We start from the raw sequence: 18,181 nt of genomic DNA on the forward strand, positions 1-18,181 counted from the left end.
GTCTCGGACCTGTATCATCTGGAGAGAAATTTATCATAGCCCATTAATTATTTTGGAGGCACTTTAACTCCCAATTAGCCATCCCTTAACCAATGTTAAAAAACCAAGCAAGCACCCTGTCATTATTCCATGCATGCATGCACACAAACACGCTCAAACTTCAAAATAAGCTTTCAAATAAAGCTTCAGCCTTTAAACAGAACATATGCTCTTTTCATCTACTTCTTTGAGGGAGGAGGGGAAAAGAGCATGCTATATATTTTTATGGAAATGGAATATTTCATTCACTTTCATTCATTCACTCATTCATTATACTATAAACAAACATTTACTCTCAGGAAAAGATGTAAATAAGACTCAGCCACAATCCTCAGGGAGACTACAGTCAAGTGGGAAAGAAACACAATTTTTTCAAATGGCATAAGTTAAGACAAAGTGTTATAAATTCAAGGCAAAGGAAGGGATTTCTGGATGGACAAAACTTGCACTCACATACAAAAGGTCAGATGGCCTGGCTAGAGCAAGAGCCCATCTAAAAAGTATACCAAACAACATAAAACAACAACAACAACAAAAATAAAAACCTGTGTAAAACCCAAGTAAATGACTTCTACTTCCAATCCAGATGGGGGAACGGGGACCAAATTTACTTTCCCACCTGAAATCACTAAAATAACAGACAAAATATTCAAAAAATATGACTTAAGACACTGGATATCAGGCAACGAAGCATGGTGATCCCTGAGAGACAGCACCCAAATGAGGTGAGCCACCACCTTGAGAGAGTTTCCAGGCCGAAGAGACGGAAACAGGAACCCGGATGAAAGCCAGCAGCCTTCCTGAGTTGCAGGGACAGAGATGAGGGTCCAGGGCGACCAAGGCAGCTGGAATTCACAGGACAGAGCCCTGGGGAGGAGAGAGCTGCACAGACCGAGAATCCCAGAGTTCTGCAGAGGCCCCTCTGTAGCCATCAGCTGAACAAACACATTAGTGTGAAGAAATGACCCGACGCCCGGCTGGCATGGCTCAGTGGTTGAGTGTCAACCTATGAACCAGGAGGTCATGGTTCCATTCCCGGTTGGGGCACATGCCCGGGTGGCAGGCTAAATCCCCAGTGCGGGGTTTGCAGGAGTCAGCCAATCAATGATTCCCTCTCATCACTGAAGCCTCTCTCTCTCTCTCTCTCTCTCTCTCTCTCTCTCTCTCTCTCTCTCCCCCTCCCTCCCTCCCTCTCCCTTTCTCTCTGATATCCTCCTACATAATAAAATGGTAATATGTAAATTACCATCACTCCGCTACGCCCACGATTGGGCCAGCAGGAGGCGCAGGGGGCGGGACTCAGGGTGGCCGGGGTAGCTGATTGGGCCAGAAGGACGCTGAGCTCGCGGACTGTACCATGGCTGCCGGAGGCTTTCGGAAGGCCTGGGGTGCCTGCGGACAGCCAGCCGGACAGGTCCCCCGCGATCAAAGGCCAAAGCGGGGGACCTGGCCGCCTGTCTGCTCCGGCGCAAGGCCTTTCGAAAGCCTCCGCAGCGCCGGAGGCTTTCGGAAGGCCTGGGGCGCCGGCGGACAGCCAGCCGGACAGGTCCCCCGCGATCAAAGGCCAAAGCGGGGGACCTGGCCGCCTGTCTGCTCCGGCGCAAGGCCTTTCGAAAGCCTCCGCAGCGCCGGAGGCTTTCGGAAGGCCTGGGGCGCCTGCGGACAGCCAGCCGGACAGGTCCCCCGCGATCAAAGGCCAAAGCGGGGGACCTGGCCGCCTGTCTGCTCCGGCGCAAGGCCTTTCGAAAGCCTCCGCAGCGCCGGAGGCTTTCGGAAGGCCTGGGGCACCGGCGGACAGCCCGCTGGTGCACCAGGTGCATGATTAAATCATGCACTGGGCCTCTAGTCATTAATAAAAATATATATTTAAAAGGACCCGAGGCTGGGGAAAGAACCACCCAAAGTAATCAGAGCTAAAAGTGCCAGAGATTCACACAGGCCCAGCAAAAGTGCTGGTTGTTACCAGTTAATAGATACAGTAATTCTACACATAATTTTAACAAATCAAATTCAACAATAAATTTAAAAGGTGGCCAAGTGGAGCTTACCCCCATTTGTAGAAACTGACTGTAAGGGACCTACAGCAGCCAAAACAACTTTTGAAAAATAAGTACTAAGTTAGAGGATTCACACTACCTGATTTCAAGACTTTTTATAAATATAAACTACAGTCATCAAGGCAGTGTGGTATTGTTGTAAATACAGACAAGCACAGCAGTGGAACACAATAGAGAGTCAAACATAGACCCACACACATATGGACAAATGATTTTTGACTGATGTACAAAAGCAATTATTGAAGAAAGGATATTCTTCTCAACAAATGATGCTGGAACAATTGGACATTCATATATAATTTTTTTAATTTGCTTCAATCCATATATAAAAATTTAACTCAGAATGGATCAGAGACCTAAATGTAAAACTTAAAATCATGAAAGTTATAAAGTAAAACATGGAAGAAAACCTTTGTGATAATGGGTTATGGAAAGATTTTTTTAGATATGCTACCAAAAGCATGATACATAGAATGAAATGATAAAGCTGGACATCATCAAAATTTAAAACTTCTCTTCAAAAGACATCATTAGAAGAATGAAACCATAAGCCACAGACTGGGAGAAAATATTTGTGATCACATATCTGATAAGGTACTTATATCCAGAATATAAAGGACTCTCAAAACTCAGTAATAAAAAGAAAATATAAATACAAAATATGGGCAAAGGTTTAAAGTGAAACTTAAAACAAGATATACAGATGGCAAATAAGGACACAAAAAATGATCAATATCATTAGTCATTAGGGAAATGCAAATTAAAACTACAGAGAGATACCACTACACACATCAAAATGGTTAAAATTGAAACGTGGAGACAAGGATCTGGAGGAGCAGGAACTTTCACACCCTGATGGTAGGAATATAAAATGGAAAACAGTCTATTTCTTTAAAAGTTAAATATACACCTACTATGTGGTCTCTCCATTCTGCATCTAAGTATTTACCTGCAAGAAATAAAAGCCTGTCCATACAAAGACTTACACAGGAATGTTCAGAGCAGTCTTATTTGGAATAGCCAAAATTTGGAAACAACCCAAATGTCCATCAACAAGAAAAATGGATAAACAAATTGTGTTCTAACCATATAATGGAATATACTCAGCAATAAAAAGGAATGAATTATTGATATAAACTACAACATGGATGAGTCTCAAAACAATTATGCTGAGTGAAAGAAGTCAGCCAAAAAAGCACACACACTATATATCATCCCCTTCAGGTAAAACTCGGGAAAGATGCAAACTAATCGACAGTGACAGAGGCAGGTCGGGGTTGCCTAGGGAAAGGCAGGTGGGAGGGGCAGGAGGGCAGTGTTACACAGGGGCACAGGGCACTTTTGGCGATGAGTATGTTTATCTTCTTCTTCTTTTTTTTTAATCCTCACCCAAGGATATTTTTCCATTGATTTTAGAGAGAATGGAAGAGAGAAGGAAAGACTGAGAGAAATATCAATGTGAGAGAAACACATCAAATGGTTGCCTCCTCCACACACCCTGACCAGGGCCCAGGCTGGGGAGGAGCCTGCAACCAAGGTACGTGCCATTGACCAGAATCAAACCCGGGACTCTGGGGTCTGCAGGCCAATGCTCTATCCACTGAGCCAAACCAGCTAGGGCTGTTTATCTTCTTTATTATGATGATGGTTTCACTGGTGCATGCATATGTCAAAAACTTACCAAACTGTACCCTTTAAGCATGCGCAGTTTATAGTACATTAATTATACTTCATAAAGCTACTTTAAAAACTTTTAAAAAGTGTAAGTATTTTAAAAATTGAGATTCATGAGCAAGTCTTTTGGGCATTATTTCCATTTAATTCACGAGGAAATTCTGAGTCCTTTGCCAGGTAAACAGAGAACTTTACTTGAGCTCCATCAGGCACCCACACTGAGCACCCACATCTTCACTCACAAAAGGAAAATCGATGGATGGGCACACTGTGCTGCAACTATGAAGTCGGTACCAGTCTGCAAAGGACACTCTTCAGAAGGAAGAAACGTCACCCGCCCTTCCCTGAACAGGTATTTATCGCGTGATACGTGACCCCTTCTCCAGAGGACCCACACACAGGAGGTAAGGAGAGTTTCAGGTGGGGAAGGAGAGCACCCCTCACTGGAGTCTTTGCAGCACAGCTAGTCGAGGAGGGTTGCCTGTCACTTCCAGAGGCGATCACTCCCCATACTCATCCCACCCACTCTAAACATCTAGCTCGGCCTCAATGCCTCCATTTCTGGTTCACTGTACACCTAGAAAAATTAAACAGGCTTAAGTTCAACATTCAAGTCATCTCAAGCAAATTTCATTTGCAATACAAAGGAAAATCGTGGGTTTTCTTAATATATTTTTATTGATTTCAGAGAGGAAGGAAGAGGGAGAGAGGGAGAGAAACATCAATGATGAGAGAGAGAATCATTGATCAGCTGCCTCCTGCATACCCCCCACTTGGGGATCGAGCCTGCAACCATGACCTCCTGGTTCATAAGTCAACACTTGAGCCACCACTGTGGGGCAAGGAAAAGAGTTTTAAGGGTGGAAACAAAAGCATATATTTCAAAAAAACTAATTAGGACTACCAGACCTCAAACCCAGACCTTCAGACTCCAAGCTTAGGATTCCTCCCAGCACCTCTGTGCGCCCCAGCACCCTGCCCGCCCAGCCCTTGCCAATCCCAGAAAGGCCTGTCTTTCTGTTAGACTCCCCTGTGGTCTAGAGCTATGGTCCATCAGTGGAAAGTGAATTATTTTTCAAGCTTTTCTTACTTTAAATATTCATCTTCTTGAAGTAGGCCACTCTTTTATGAGCCTCAGCTTCTCTTTGAACTGATTCCCTGTTTCTCCCTATCTCTCCTAATAGGAATGTGTAATGCATTCAAAGTGTGAAATCCCTTTCCAGTTAATTTTGATTCCTTTCACAGCCTCCTCATTTCGTATGCTAATTCATGTTTATTTCAAAAAGAGAAAACAAAACAGCCTTTTTGGAGAGAATGCCTTCAAAATCTGTAAAGAGCCACCACATTTTTATTCAATTATAAATGAGTTATACGGTATTTAGATCACTCACTGAAAATAAAGGCGGGTTTTAATCCATTTCAAAACACAGCAAATGTCCTTAGATCACTTAACCTCTTTTTTGAAAGTGAGTGACTGAGATGATGATAAAATAAATACTTTGTCACACCCACACTCACACTCACCAGGTTACTCGGTAGTTTAATATGTGTTTTCTCTGTCATCCCTGTCCCCGCATTGAGTTTCAAGCTGGAGACAGAATACCACACGTGGTAAGTCCTACTTAAGTGCACTTCCCCACTACTTCCCTTCTCTGCAAATATTTCTCTTACTTTTGAAAGGGGACGACTATGCACATTTTATCCTGCATAATTTACTACCACCCTGGGAATGGTCGGCCAGAAATGGGAAGAACCCTCCCATAAGGTTGGATCTGAATGGCCTGGGTCCCATCCAGTTTTCTTGCATCTTGAAAATGCTGTTTCAGTTCCAAATCTACTGATTTTCCATTGAGTGACCAGCGTTCTCCCTAGTGATGGATTAATCCCATAGTAATGGATTCTATGAGCAAAGATGGGTTTCTAAAATATGCTGAGCATCATAAGCAAATCAATCCTGCACTTGCTTCCAACATCAGGACTGTCCAAATTCAACCCACAGAAGGTCACCACAGCCTCCCCTTTCCATGCGCATCAACTCCTAGGCCTGTTGCTGAAAGAGGTAATTTACTACTTGGCTTATAGCTAATGGGCCTTCAGATTTGGTGTTTCTGAAAGAAATCATTTCCTCCTAAATCATTAATAATTCAATACTTAAGTGGCATAATTCTCTCTTCATCATAAATAAATACCAAGAAATTACCTTCAGCATCTCCCATAGGAATCTAAGCTAGAAGAAATAGCTCCAAGACTAACTCTTAAAAAAAAAATAACAAAAAATAAAATAAAATAAATGACTCCATATTCCAGAACCCCTGTTTGGCTAATGAATGAGGGAGGGAAGGACCTTAAAAGCTGGTGAGTTCCATTTTCTAAATCTGTTTCCTTCTTCCCCGTATCCAATCAGTCACCAAGAACATTTTATTGACCTTATCTTTTTTCTCTTCTCCAACAATCTCCTTGGCAAAGCCTCTTCCCTCCCACCTCTTCCTGCTGTTAGATCAAACTCAAATCCATAATTGCACATTCATCTGTCTAATCGACATCTCCACTGGATACTGAGTAAGCATTTCAAACTCAATGTGTCCATAGTTAGATGTTACATCTCCTCCCAAACCTGCTCCCCTATAGGTCTTCTCCATCTCGTCTCAGTGAATAACAACTCTTCTAGTTGGTTAGATAAAAACGTGAGTCAATGGCTCTCTTTCTCTCCTACCCTATATCTATTTCATCCATAGATCATCACAGTGCCGTCTTCAAAATATATTCAAGACTTGATCACGTCTCACAACTTCCACTATTCCAAACAGGTCCATGCCATTGTTTCCATTTTTTCTTGCCTAGATGATTGCAATAGCTCCTAACTGCTTCCACTCTTCCTTTCACCCATGTCGCCTACAACATCATGGATGATCTTTTGAAAGCATTTGAACTGGAGCATGTCACTAGGTTGAGCTCAAAGACTCCCTGTGCCACTCAGAGCAAAAGGTTTATGACAGTGGTCGGCAAACTCGTTAGTCAACAGAGCCAAATATCAACAGTACAACGATTGAAATTTCTTTTGAAAGCCGAAAACCGACTTCTGCGCATGGGCCACGAAGTTTCAATCGCACTGTACGTGTGCGCCCGCACGTGGTATTTTGTGGAAGAGCCACACTCAAGGGGCCAAAGAGCCACATGTGGCTCGCGAGCCGCAGTTTGCCGAACACTGGTTTAGGACATCAGTACAAGCATCATCTCCTCCAGAAGCAGCTTGTATGGGTGGAGTTCTCTCTCCTCTGTGCACGCACAGCATCCTGTGCACACCTCTGTCAAGTACTGATAATGCCACGTCTGCTCGCTGGTGTCCTTCACAGGACTCTATCTTGAGGGTTCTTTCCTTTAAAACACACAACACATAGTAGGTGTTCCATAAGTGTCCAGGAAATGAATGAGTGCAGGGCCAACTTCACAGATGATGCCGTGCAGTCACACAGAGCCCTGTGGCTTAGAAGGGCCCTGAACTTGATTTAATGATCTGCTGTCACCATCTTGAAATTGTTACTAATTGTTGAACAAGGAGAGCCACATTTTTGTTTTTTATCAGACCTCACATATCACATAGCTAGTCCTGGATGGATGGATGGATGGATGGATGGATGGATGGATGGATGGGTGGATGGATGGATGGATGGGCACACAGACTCAACTTATGCACTGCAACACTAAATGTCATAATATAATGTCATAGCTTTTGGGGGAAAGATTCTGACAAAGAAATTTTATAGTTAGCCAAAGCATATATGTGTAAAGGCAAAAGAAAAATACAAAACAAAGCCTCTGAAAATCTATCATCTATGTACCTTTCCTTTTGGAATGTTACTTGTCTTTGAAAGACAAAATTAAGAATTCCAGAATGTGGACCTTGTGACCAGAAAGATGCATAGCATCTTTAAAAAGAAAAAAAAATAGAAGAAGAGAAATGATGAGGACTAATATGATTACATAATTAACACAACATGGCAATGATTCAAGTATAGATATAACATTAGAGCAGAACAGACACCTCAGAAACATTATTGTTCTTTTTGCATATAACAATTGAGGGCATGAAAAGGAGGGTCATGATTCAGTGAGAAAGTAGCATTACTCAAGTAATGGGGCAGACAAAACTAAAATAAATGAAAAAGATCAAGTTAGATCCTCAACTCCCAGGTATAATTCCTAATTATAATTCCCATGTATATTTTTAGCTATATGCTAAAAATTCAATTTCATTTTTAAAGTCAGAAAAAATATATGAATATTTTTTCAAACACTGAATGAGAAAAACTTTTTAAGATTAAATGCTCTATGAAAATGTAAAACCTATACACTCCATCCAAAAACATTACCAACACTAAAAGGTAAGCAATGCGTTTGGAAAGCATATTTGTAATAAACACTGAACACAGATAATTTCTTCACCACATAAAACAAATGCATGCAAATGAACAATTGAATTAATCAACAGAAAAATTATGTTTTTAATAGCTAAATCAGAACTTTAAATTTAAATCAGGACTAAAAATGCAAATGCAAATAAATAACATTTGGAAAAATATTCAGTCTTACTACCAATCGAGAAAATGCAGCTAAAACAGGAATACGTGATTATTTAGCAAATTAACAAAGTTTTACAAATTACCTATTCATTGTGAAAGAGGACAAGGCAACACAGGGACTTTCATGCATTGTTGGTGAAATTATAAACTGATACAAACCTAATGGAAACCAGTTTGGCAAAATATAGCAAAGAGCCTTTAAAAAGCCCATACCTTTTGGCCTAATAAATTACCCATTAGACTACTTCTATTTGATAATGGATTTAAAGGTTTACATATAAAGATGTTCATCACACCATTATTTAGAATAAATATTTTATATATTTTTTCCCTGCTATATCCTTTTTTATTTTTATTGTTGACACTATTATAGATGTCCCCCCATTTTCACACCATTTGCCCACCTCCTCCCAGCCCCTAAGCCCCGTTCCCTTTGGCCATAACCACACTGTTTTCTGTGTTCATGGGTTATGCATATACTTTCTTTGGATAATCCCTTCACTTTCTTTCTTCTAGCACCCCCACCCCTCCCCTCTGACAGCTGTCGATCTGTTCCATATACCCATGCATCTGTTTATATATTTTGCTCAATTTCACTTCTGGGAATATATCCTAAGAATCCTGAAACACCAATTCAAAAGAATATATGCACCCCTATGTTCATAGAAGCATCCTATCTAATAAAGAGGGAATATGCTAATTGACCCTCGCGCCATCTCAAAGATGACGGCACCCACAGCCAATAAGGAGGGAATATGCTAATTGACTGTCATGCCCTCAAAGATGGCAGCGCCCACAGCCACAAGATAGCAGCGCCCAGTCCCCTCAGCCTCGCTGGGCGGCAGGCGTGTGGCAAGGCTGGACCAGCCCCAGGTGGGCCCGGCCACTCCACACACCTGCCTCCAGAGTCCCCCAGTCCCCTCAGCCCCCCAGCCTCCCAGGGCCAGCCCGAGGCACAGGCAAGCCTTGGATGGTGGCTGCCCAGCTGCACAGGGCCACCCGAGGCTCAGGTAACCAGGGCCAGCCAAGGCTTGTGCTGCAAAGGTGTGATGGGGGCGTCGCCTTCCCCTGATCTCCACGTCACCTCCCGCCCCTGAGGGCTCCCAGGCTGTGAGAGGGGGCAGGCCGGGCTGAGGGACCCCCCCCCCTCCAGTGCATGAATTTTCATGCACCGTGCCTGTAGTCATTTATAATAGCCAAGATCTGAAAACAGCCCAAATGCCCGGTAGTAGATGAGTGAATAAAAAAGCTGTGGTATATTTACACAATGGAATACTACTAGGCTGTAAAAGAAAAAAAAACACAGAAGGAAATCTTACCTTTTATGAGAGCATGGATAGACCTGGAGATTATTATGCTAAGTGAAATAAGACAGTCAGAGAAAGACAAATACCATATAATCTCACTTAAATGTGGAATCTAATTAACAAAATAAACTGACACACAAAAAAAAACACAGAATAAATATTTCAAAGCAATCTATATCTCTGTCTATAGTGAAGTGAGACAGTGACTTATAGTAAAACCATTGCATAAAAATAGCATTCAACAACTAAAATTAATGTCCATAAGGTGTTCAGTAAATGGGAAAATGTTTATATTAACAGAAAGCATAGGATACAAACGTTTATATATGAGTATGATCTTAAAGATGTAAAAATGTTTACAGAAAAAAAGCAAAATGCTTGTTATTTTAATGCTGTAGAATTATAAACCTTTCTTTTTTTGCTTTCTCATTTCTATTTCCCCCGTTTTCCCAGTTTATCACAATGAACATGCAAATTTAATACAACAGACACTCTTAACTGATGCACCAGACTGACTGCCACTCTCCATCACCTCTGTCAACCAGAAGGAAGACAGCCGCCGGCACGCTGTCAGCTCAGCTGGCAGGCACCCCTCCTATCTGGTCTGCCTGTTTCTGCTCTCACCAGTTGAGTTGTATACCTGCCAACAGTTCGCTAGCTTTTTTTTTCCTCTTCATGCCAGCTGTGCTTGTTACTATAATTACGTAATTCTATTAAATTACATAAATTGATGACATTATGAGTGAGAAAAGAAAGAGGATTACTGTTGCAGTGAAAACCAAGTTGAATGCTTTAGAATGACTCCACAAAAAAAGCTAGAAAAAGAAAGGTATGCAACGAGGTGTGGGCCAAACAACCATATACATTTTGGAAAAATGTAGAAGATTTCTGCACACTGCATCACAAGGTTGCCTTCTTAAAACTGAGGATCTCATGCAGCCCAGACTTAAAAAGAGCAGATCTTGGAAGCAGGAACAATTTCAGAGTCGATCCCCGGGTCCTGCAGGACAGAGCCACACTGGGAAGAGGCAGCAGGGGAAACCGTGCGGAGGAGATGGGAGTTCCCAGGGGCGAGCCATGGATAGGCACTGGTGTTAGAGGAAAGACTGAGGTACAGGCCTGTAAAACCAGCAGACTAATAGCACATTAAACTGATTTAGGAAACACCAGAGAAGCAGGCTTTACATTAAAAGGTAAAAACTGTACTCACAATGAACAGACCAAAATATATTCCCCCAGATCCAGCCTACCAAACAAAAGACACCGCAGATGGCAGGAGATGAAGGCATGGTGTAGGCAGAACAGGAGGCAACATAAGCCCCAAAGGGGGTACCAACAGCCTGGGCCAGAAAAGCAAGAGCCACAACAACACCTCTTGATCAAGAGGGCAGATCTCATGCTACGTGTTCTTACCACGGTGAGAGAAGAAAGATGATCCGTTTTGAAGGTACATTTTTAAACCTTGAAATTAAAGAGTCAAACACTGGTGATAAAGTTAATCAAGTGAGGACAGGAAGGGGAGGGGAGGAGTGAGGAGCGGAGAAGATGGAGGGAAGCAGAGGGTTTACATGAAGCCAGAACTGTATCATACACCCCACATGAATAAACTCATCTAATCCTCCCAACAGGTTTGATCTAACCCTGAAACCCACAATATTTTTGCAGATGAAGACGTTGAAACTAAGGGTGATATCTGCCCTCGAGAAGTAGTTCAGAGGTTTGAGGGCTGGGAAGCTTCTGCCAGGAGGAAAGGACTAAGAAGTACTTCAAAGCACAGGTGTCAATCATCCCAGTGGCTCCCAGCTGCTCACCAAAATCCCCCACTGAGCCTTTGAAGGGAAGGATTTCCAAGTCAAGTCCCACCCTGCATCTGCAAAATGGGAACCTTCAGGATGAAAGATCTGGGAACTGGCCTCAGGCACAGGAACCACTGGCCTAGTGCAGTGGTCGGCAAACTCATTAGTCAACAGAGCCAAATATCAATAGTACAATGACTGAAATTTCTTTTGAGAGCCGAAAACCGACTTCTGCGCGTGGGCCACGAAGTTTCGATCGCACTGTATGTGTGCGCCCGCATGTGGTATTTTGTGGAAGAGCCACATGCAAGGGGCCAAAGAGCCGCATGTGACTCGCGAGCCGCAGTTTGCCGACCACTGCCTAGTGCATCCTGTGGTCTCCAGTAAGTGTGAAAGCTGTAGGCTCTGTGCCTGTGTCCAAGTTAATACTGAAATAAAAAAATGTTCTCACTGTGGGAGAAGTGAGATGTTGATTCATTTCCTCTGTTATACAACCATAATTCTGACAAGCCCCCTATTTCCCAAAGTACTTAACTAGAATCAAAGAAGTCTGCAGTATTTGTTTAAACTTCTGGAGAACAGGTGCTCTGTAGCTTTGCCGTGTGTATTCTTGGGAGAAGCACCAAATCCTCCAGGTTCCACAAAAGGTAGATGATCATTTGTCTCCTGTAGAAGCAGGTTCTGTCAGATGTGCCCTTATGTCTGCTAAGGGACCTGAAACAGTGCCATGTCGGAAACTTTGGTTCAAGGGCCCATGAGCCTGGACAGGATGTTGTATGTTAGCTAAGTGATGCCTCGTGGGAGGGCGCCATCACAGGCCAGCCACCCTTCTTTCTCCCACCTATACACAAAGCAGTGCACAGGGGTCCAGGCCAAGACAGACACTTAGTTAAAAGACATCTTAAGTCCTTGGCCAACCTAAACCCCTCTGCAATAGTTAGGCTATTATCCATAGCCTATCAGTGGTGTATAAACCCAAGACTTGGAAAAAAAATACTCATTGCTTACTTTTACACCCATATAAAGTCTTTAGCACAGTGCTGGGTACTTTAAGGAAGTGCACAGTAAATGTTTGCTATTGTTATTTTTGTTACTATTAGCACTGTTATCATCATCATTATCATCAGGAATCCATTTCTTATGGTTAGGAGGAAAACCACCGCCTTATTAATAAACACAGAGATACCGGCCTAGTATTCCAGTAACTTACTGCTATATAACAAACCACCCCAAAAGTTAGTGGCTTAAAGAACAACTACATTTCTTTAGCTCATGAATCTGCAATTTGGGCAGGGCTTCGGGTGGGGACAGCTCCTCTCTGCTCCACTTGGCACCAGCTGAAGAGGCTCCAGGGCAGTGGTGGGTGGGGTGGACTGAAGCTCACTTACTCACATGTCTGGGACCTGCACTGGGAAGACAGAAACAGCTGGGAGCTGGAACAACTGAGACTTCTTGGACACATCTATCTATATATTTAGCTAGAGAGCTTTTCTGTCTGTCTGTCTGTCTGTCTCTGTCTGTCTCTCTCTCTCTCTCTCTCTCTCTCTCTCTCTCTCTCTCTCTCCTGACTTCTGACTTGGTGGCTCAAACCTTCAAAGATGCACCTCTCCAGACTCTATCGCCCTTTATGATCCAGCCTCGGAAGTCAGGCAACATCATTTCCATTGAATTCTATCCACCAGAAGCAAGTCATTAAGACCAGCCCATAATAATCAATGGGGAATTAAACTCTACCTTTTGCTGGGAATAGTGTCAAAGAATTTACAGATACGTTTTTAAACCACCACGCCCAGGAAAATCATTTCTCATTCCTTTAGATTGAACTTTTTATTGCTGCCAAAAGATGCAAATCTGACCAGTCTTGGCCAGCCATTATTTATAGGAAAAGACATTCTTTCAATCGTCGACTCTACCTATCTGATCTATAAAATTACAGAAGTTGAAAATGCTTTAGATCTTGTCTAGATTTCACCAGGGAGAAAACTGAGTCCTGGAGAGGTAGGCAGGGGGATTAAAGGTCTTGTTACAAGGAGCAGTAATGATTCTGTCTACCACTGCTATAGTATTAATAAAACCATTTATCAGCATTCTCTTATTATTTACAGGCACACTTCAAAGTATTCTAAAATATCATCTTGCACAGTCTTTATCATACTCATAAGAGCAGCTGACGTCTTCCAGATGGGTAAACGGGAGTTCAGCAATGTTATGCGAGCTGCCCCAAATCCAAGCTTTGGCTTGGCTTTAAGTAGTCAAAGGAAGTTTGAGATTCCCTGTCTCTAACGTGAAAGCCCACCCTCAGTCCACTGTTTGGCGCTCCCTGGAGGTCAGCTGGTGAGGGGGATCTCTGGCAGCAGACCAGGGCTGCAGTCTCTGGCTCTTGTCTGGAATTCAATGCTATGGAACTTTCTCTAACGAAGATTAGGCTTACAACCCAACCATCCCTGAGAGATACCCATGAACGTACACTCTAATGAAAACGTGCATCATTAACACTGGTCCTTTCTGGTGGAGAAGAGGAAGGACAGATCTGGATCCCCTGGGGTTCTCAGAGCCCTGAAGAGGGAGCTGGAGCACCCACAGAGTAGTGATGCTGGAGGGGCTGCAAGCCTTTCATTGGCTGCAGCGATGCCAAGTGGAGATCTGAGTGAGGAGGACGAGGAGAAGAAATGAGAGCAGCCTACTCCTCCCCAAGTGTCTATGTGTAAAGGCTACTGGAGTAGCAACAGACAAGAGTTTAATTCAAACCACCCATTAGTACCTGCTGTTTAGCTTTTGTTTTCTCCCAAACTGCTCTGTTCAAGTAAACACAGCCCAAGGGTTCTTATATCTTCCTGAGTGTTCACCTTCAGCTAATGAAGGGGGAGAGAGAAGCTCTTGAAAAGTTATTTCATAAGATTTGTGTGTTTTAATAGTATTCTCAGCCCCTTTCTTCAAATCTCTTGGAATCAGTTCAACGGCTGGAAGAGGGGGAGGCAGGAAGCAAGACTGAAGTGGATTTTAGAACAACTTGGCAAATTAGCAAAGTTTTAACATCATTAAAGAGCTCTTAAATATTCTTCCCGAACTACATTTTTATCTTGTGAATGCATTTCAGTAATTGCTCTAAAGGAAACTGTGCGACTTTGGCACAAACATAAATGTTTGCATGATTTAAAATGCAGTGGCAGCAAAGATCATGATTTTTTTTTAATTGCTAATTCTTAAACTAACCTTTTCGGTTTGTCTCATCTTGAAAAATGCCATTCCCGTCAGTAGAAGCTGTAGTAAAGGCAATGCATATATTATTTAGTGGTTTATAATTGCAAACAACTTAGCTATGTTTCAATACTTAACTCTCATCTCCAACATGGAGCATAAATAGGGTATGATTACAAGCATTCCATCATTCTGTAAATAGAACAATGGAATACTGGGACATAAGACTATTTTCTTAAAGCCAACAGTAGAGCAGATAGAAAAGCTGGTCTGGAACCAGTGGGCTTTCAATCTAACTACCTTAACCCAATCTCACTTATTGTTTCGTTCACTCAGTAACTGCTGATCATCTTAATCAAGGACAGAAACCTACAGTAGATAGACAGGCCTGTTACTTAGGTAGACAAGTGTTCTAACCCTGCCTCATCAAATTAGTCAGGATAATTAACACTAGCTGCCATAACAGATAAGCTCCAAGATCTCAATGGCTTAGCATGATGGTCTAATGCACAGAGACATCAAGACAGAGCTAAGAAGGGCAGTGCTCTGCTCCATGCAGTCATTCAGGGACTAAGGATCATTTTGTATGCCACCAAGTGGTGGACTCCAAGACCACCACAGAAAAGTAAAGGCAAAGGTAAAGGTATGGAGGACCCCAAAGAGGTTTATGTGGGCCAGGCCTGACAATGACAAACATCACTTCACCCATCTTCCACTACCCAGAAGTCAGTCATATCACATAGCCACACCTAACTATGGGGCAGACTAAAGATTATCTCTGTGCCAAAGAAGAAAAGTCCACGGTGAATACCGTGTTGCCTCTGCCACCCCAACTAGAGACAAGGGTAGCTCTATACTGCCTGATGTCAGCCTCCCTAATCCAGAATCTGATCTGGTATAAACGATACCATAAAAAAGCCTTGTCCTCTACCTTCAAGGAAGTTCAAACTAAATTTCTACAGTGCACAATCAACCCTGGGTCTGTGGCACAGATCAGAATGGTGAACAGCATGAGGAAAAGGGTGCCAAAGGGGTTATCCTGTGAACACAAAGGAACCACACTGGCCATCTGCATTAGCTATGTGTTGATATAACCCCTGAAGCCCCCTACACACACTTCTCGGCTTGAACCCTCAGGTGGATGGTGTGGTTCCTATGTAAGGCTTGGTATCCATTGAAAATATGACCATTACAAGCTTATACTGGATCATACCCAGTTAGAGCTAGCATGATACCAAAACAACGCCTATCTGATTGTAGGGAGGGCACAGGGCTGAAGCCAAGAACAAAGCTTGCCTAAGGCCTCCAGAGAGTTGCCCAAATGAAGAAGAAATTAACAATGTGCTCTTGTCAGCACTCCTGTTGTGCTAATTTCCTTGTAAATATAAGCAAAGCCTTTTAATTAACTTAATATCAATTTCACTTTTCTCATATTTTGTTCTAATCATGGGCTGGATTTAAAGCTCACACAGCATAATTTAGAGGCCCGGAATGAACAGCTTTACAACTTTACACACTAGTAACGGCTAAACATGAGGGGAGGGAGGTTCCCTGCCACCATCCTGTCACTGCATCCCCATGTGTGCCCCTCTCCAAATCCCAGACCAGCTGCCGATGCTGGTTAGGACTGAGACCCTCTCCCAGCAGTCAGCGAGTACCAACTTCACAAAGGAAGACCCAGAGAAGCAGCTGGTGGGTGCCTGTTTTGGGTCAGTATCAGTCTAAGGATAGTGATGCTGTCAGCCAGAAATGCCTAGGAGCTCTCACTGAGCCCCTCCTACTAGCTGCAGCCCCCACAGACATTTCCCTGATCAAAGCCAATGCTGAGGCTGGACTGGCCCTTAGAGTTCTTATTATGAGTGCAAGAAGGGAACTTTGAAAAACCAAGGTCATTACTCACAAGTCCTGAAGGGTACACAGCCCAGGCCACACAGCAAGGTCAGACAGGGAGACAAGAGAGCAGGCCTGGGGCTCTGTCTTTATTGGGATCAAGGATGGGGTGCCCAGGGTTCTGTAAATTCATTCTTTATTGGTGAGTTTAAAACATAAAATTGGGAATGACAGTGCAGGAAAGGAAAAGCAGGGCCACTCGGGAGGTCAGTTATCTGGTCACCTAGAGCTTTCCAAAAGAGGAACCTGATGGGGGGCTGCCTGGCTCTTTATCTAGTTGTGTAGTTGTCAATATGTTTATTCATGATGGATGTCTATGAAATGGATGCCTGGGCAAGCTAAAGCTTAATGACAGGCACTTGCATTTAAATAAATAAAAGCTTATTGTCATGCAACAGTAATTGTAATTATCCAACCATGTCTCTGGACACCTTATTTATTGCTCAGAGTTTCAGCTTCCTCATATCAACACATAGCTAATGCAGATGGCCAGTGTGGTTCCTTTGTGTCCAGAGGGTAAGCCCCTTGGCACCCTTCTTCTCATGCTGTTCACCACTCTGATCTGTGCCACAGGCCTGGGGTTGTTTGTGCAGATAGAAATTTAGTTTGAACTTCCTTGAAGGTAGAGAACAAGGCTTTTTTATAGTATAAAATGGGTATAATAGTATAAGTAGGTCTCATGCAGAATTAAGGACCATGAAACACTTGCTCAATACAAACACTATGTATAATAAACTATGGTATACATGTATGTGTACAAATATCATGTATTATATTTCATTGAATCTACAATGCCTACCACTGTATGTTGTACCATTTTTATGTACCCATAAAGGAAAAAATGCTACTAACTAAAATATGACACACCATTGATCATAAAATGGATCTCAACTTCAGAGATGTAACGAATGTGCATGTATCATTGACAAAACATGGTTATATTCATGGCAGTTTCACTCTATGAGATGTCTTCAAGTCAAATCCAACTTAATCAGAATGCCCACGGAATTGAATATCCCAGTTAATTCAATTCCTTGTAGCAGAATCTTGCTTCATTTTAATATTCATTAAAAAATGTAATGGGAGTGTAGAGAAGATGTACATTCCCAATGCAAATACTATTTCTTCTCTTCTCTTTGGCCTCCACCACACTTACTTTCTCTGGAAAGCAGCTATTTTCTTGAAGGTTGGTCAGGTGTCTATTTTCTCAACCACACATGGAAGCCCGCCCAGGGACACTTCTGGAAAAGATTTTCTTTCCTGATTAAACAATAGGAGGAGATATGGCCAGTGGTATACCGGTAATAATTCCTACGCTGTATAAGGATGCAATGACTGGAACTACAGCAGCCTTCTTGTAACCATGAAGAACAGATCAAGAGAAATGATATTATAATGTCATCATAATGACCTCATGACTCTGGGTCAATCCTACCACTACTTATGGGCTTGTTAAGTGAGAAAAAGTTACCTGCTGGTGAATTAATTCCTAAATGACCTATAGAGGGATTTTTAAAAAATGAATAAAATCTACTCTCTTGCAAACTATTGGGTCCGACTATGTAAACAATTCATTATAATGCAAGGCACAGATCAACAAAGGCTAAAAGGAGACCTATGCAAAGTACAGTCTAAAGTTC

The 18,181-nt window shown here is 42.6% G+C and overlaps 1 protein-coding gene across 2 annotated transcripts in view; it reads right to left on the reverse strand.

The window, feature by feature from the left end:
• GALNT17 (polypeptide N-acetylgalactosaminyltransferase 17) overlaps nt 1–18,181 on the reverse strand; it is a 415,865-nt gene that overhangs the window by 386,889 nt on the left and 10,795 nt on the right. The window contains exon 2 of one of the 2 annotated variants that reach the window (XM_079796078.1): nt 14,667–14,714. The exons of the other annotated variant lie outside the window; for it this stretch is intronic. Within the exon in view, the coding sequence (XP_079652204.1) occupies nt 14,667–14,714 (48 nt within the window). The remainder of the gene's footprint in view (nt 1–14,666; nt 14,715–18,181) is intronic. 2 annotated transcript variants of the gene reach the window in all.

This window comes from Cnephaeus nilssonii, assembly GCF_951640355.1.
Source record: "Cnephaeus nilssonii genome assembly, chromosome: 2".
Classification (NCBI taxonomy): Eukaryota; Metazoa; Chordata; class Mammalia; order Chiroptera; family Vespertilionidae; genus Cnephaeus; species Cnephaeus nilssonii.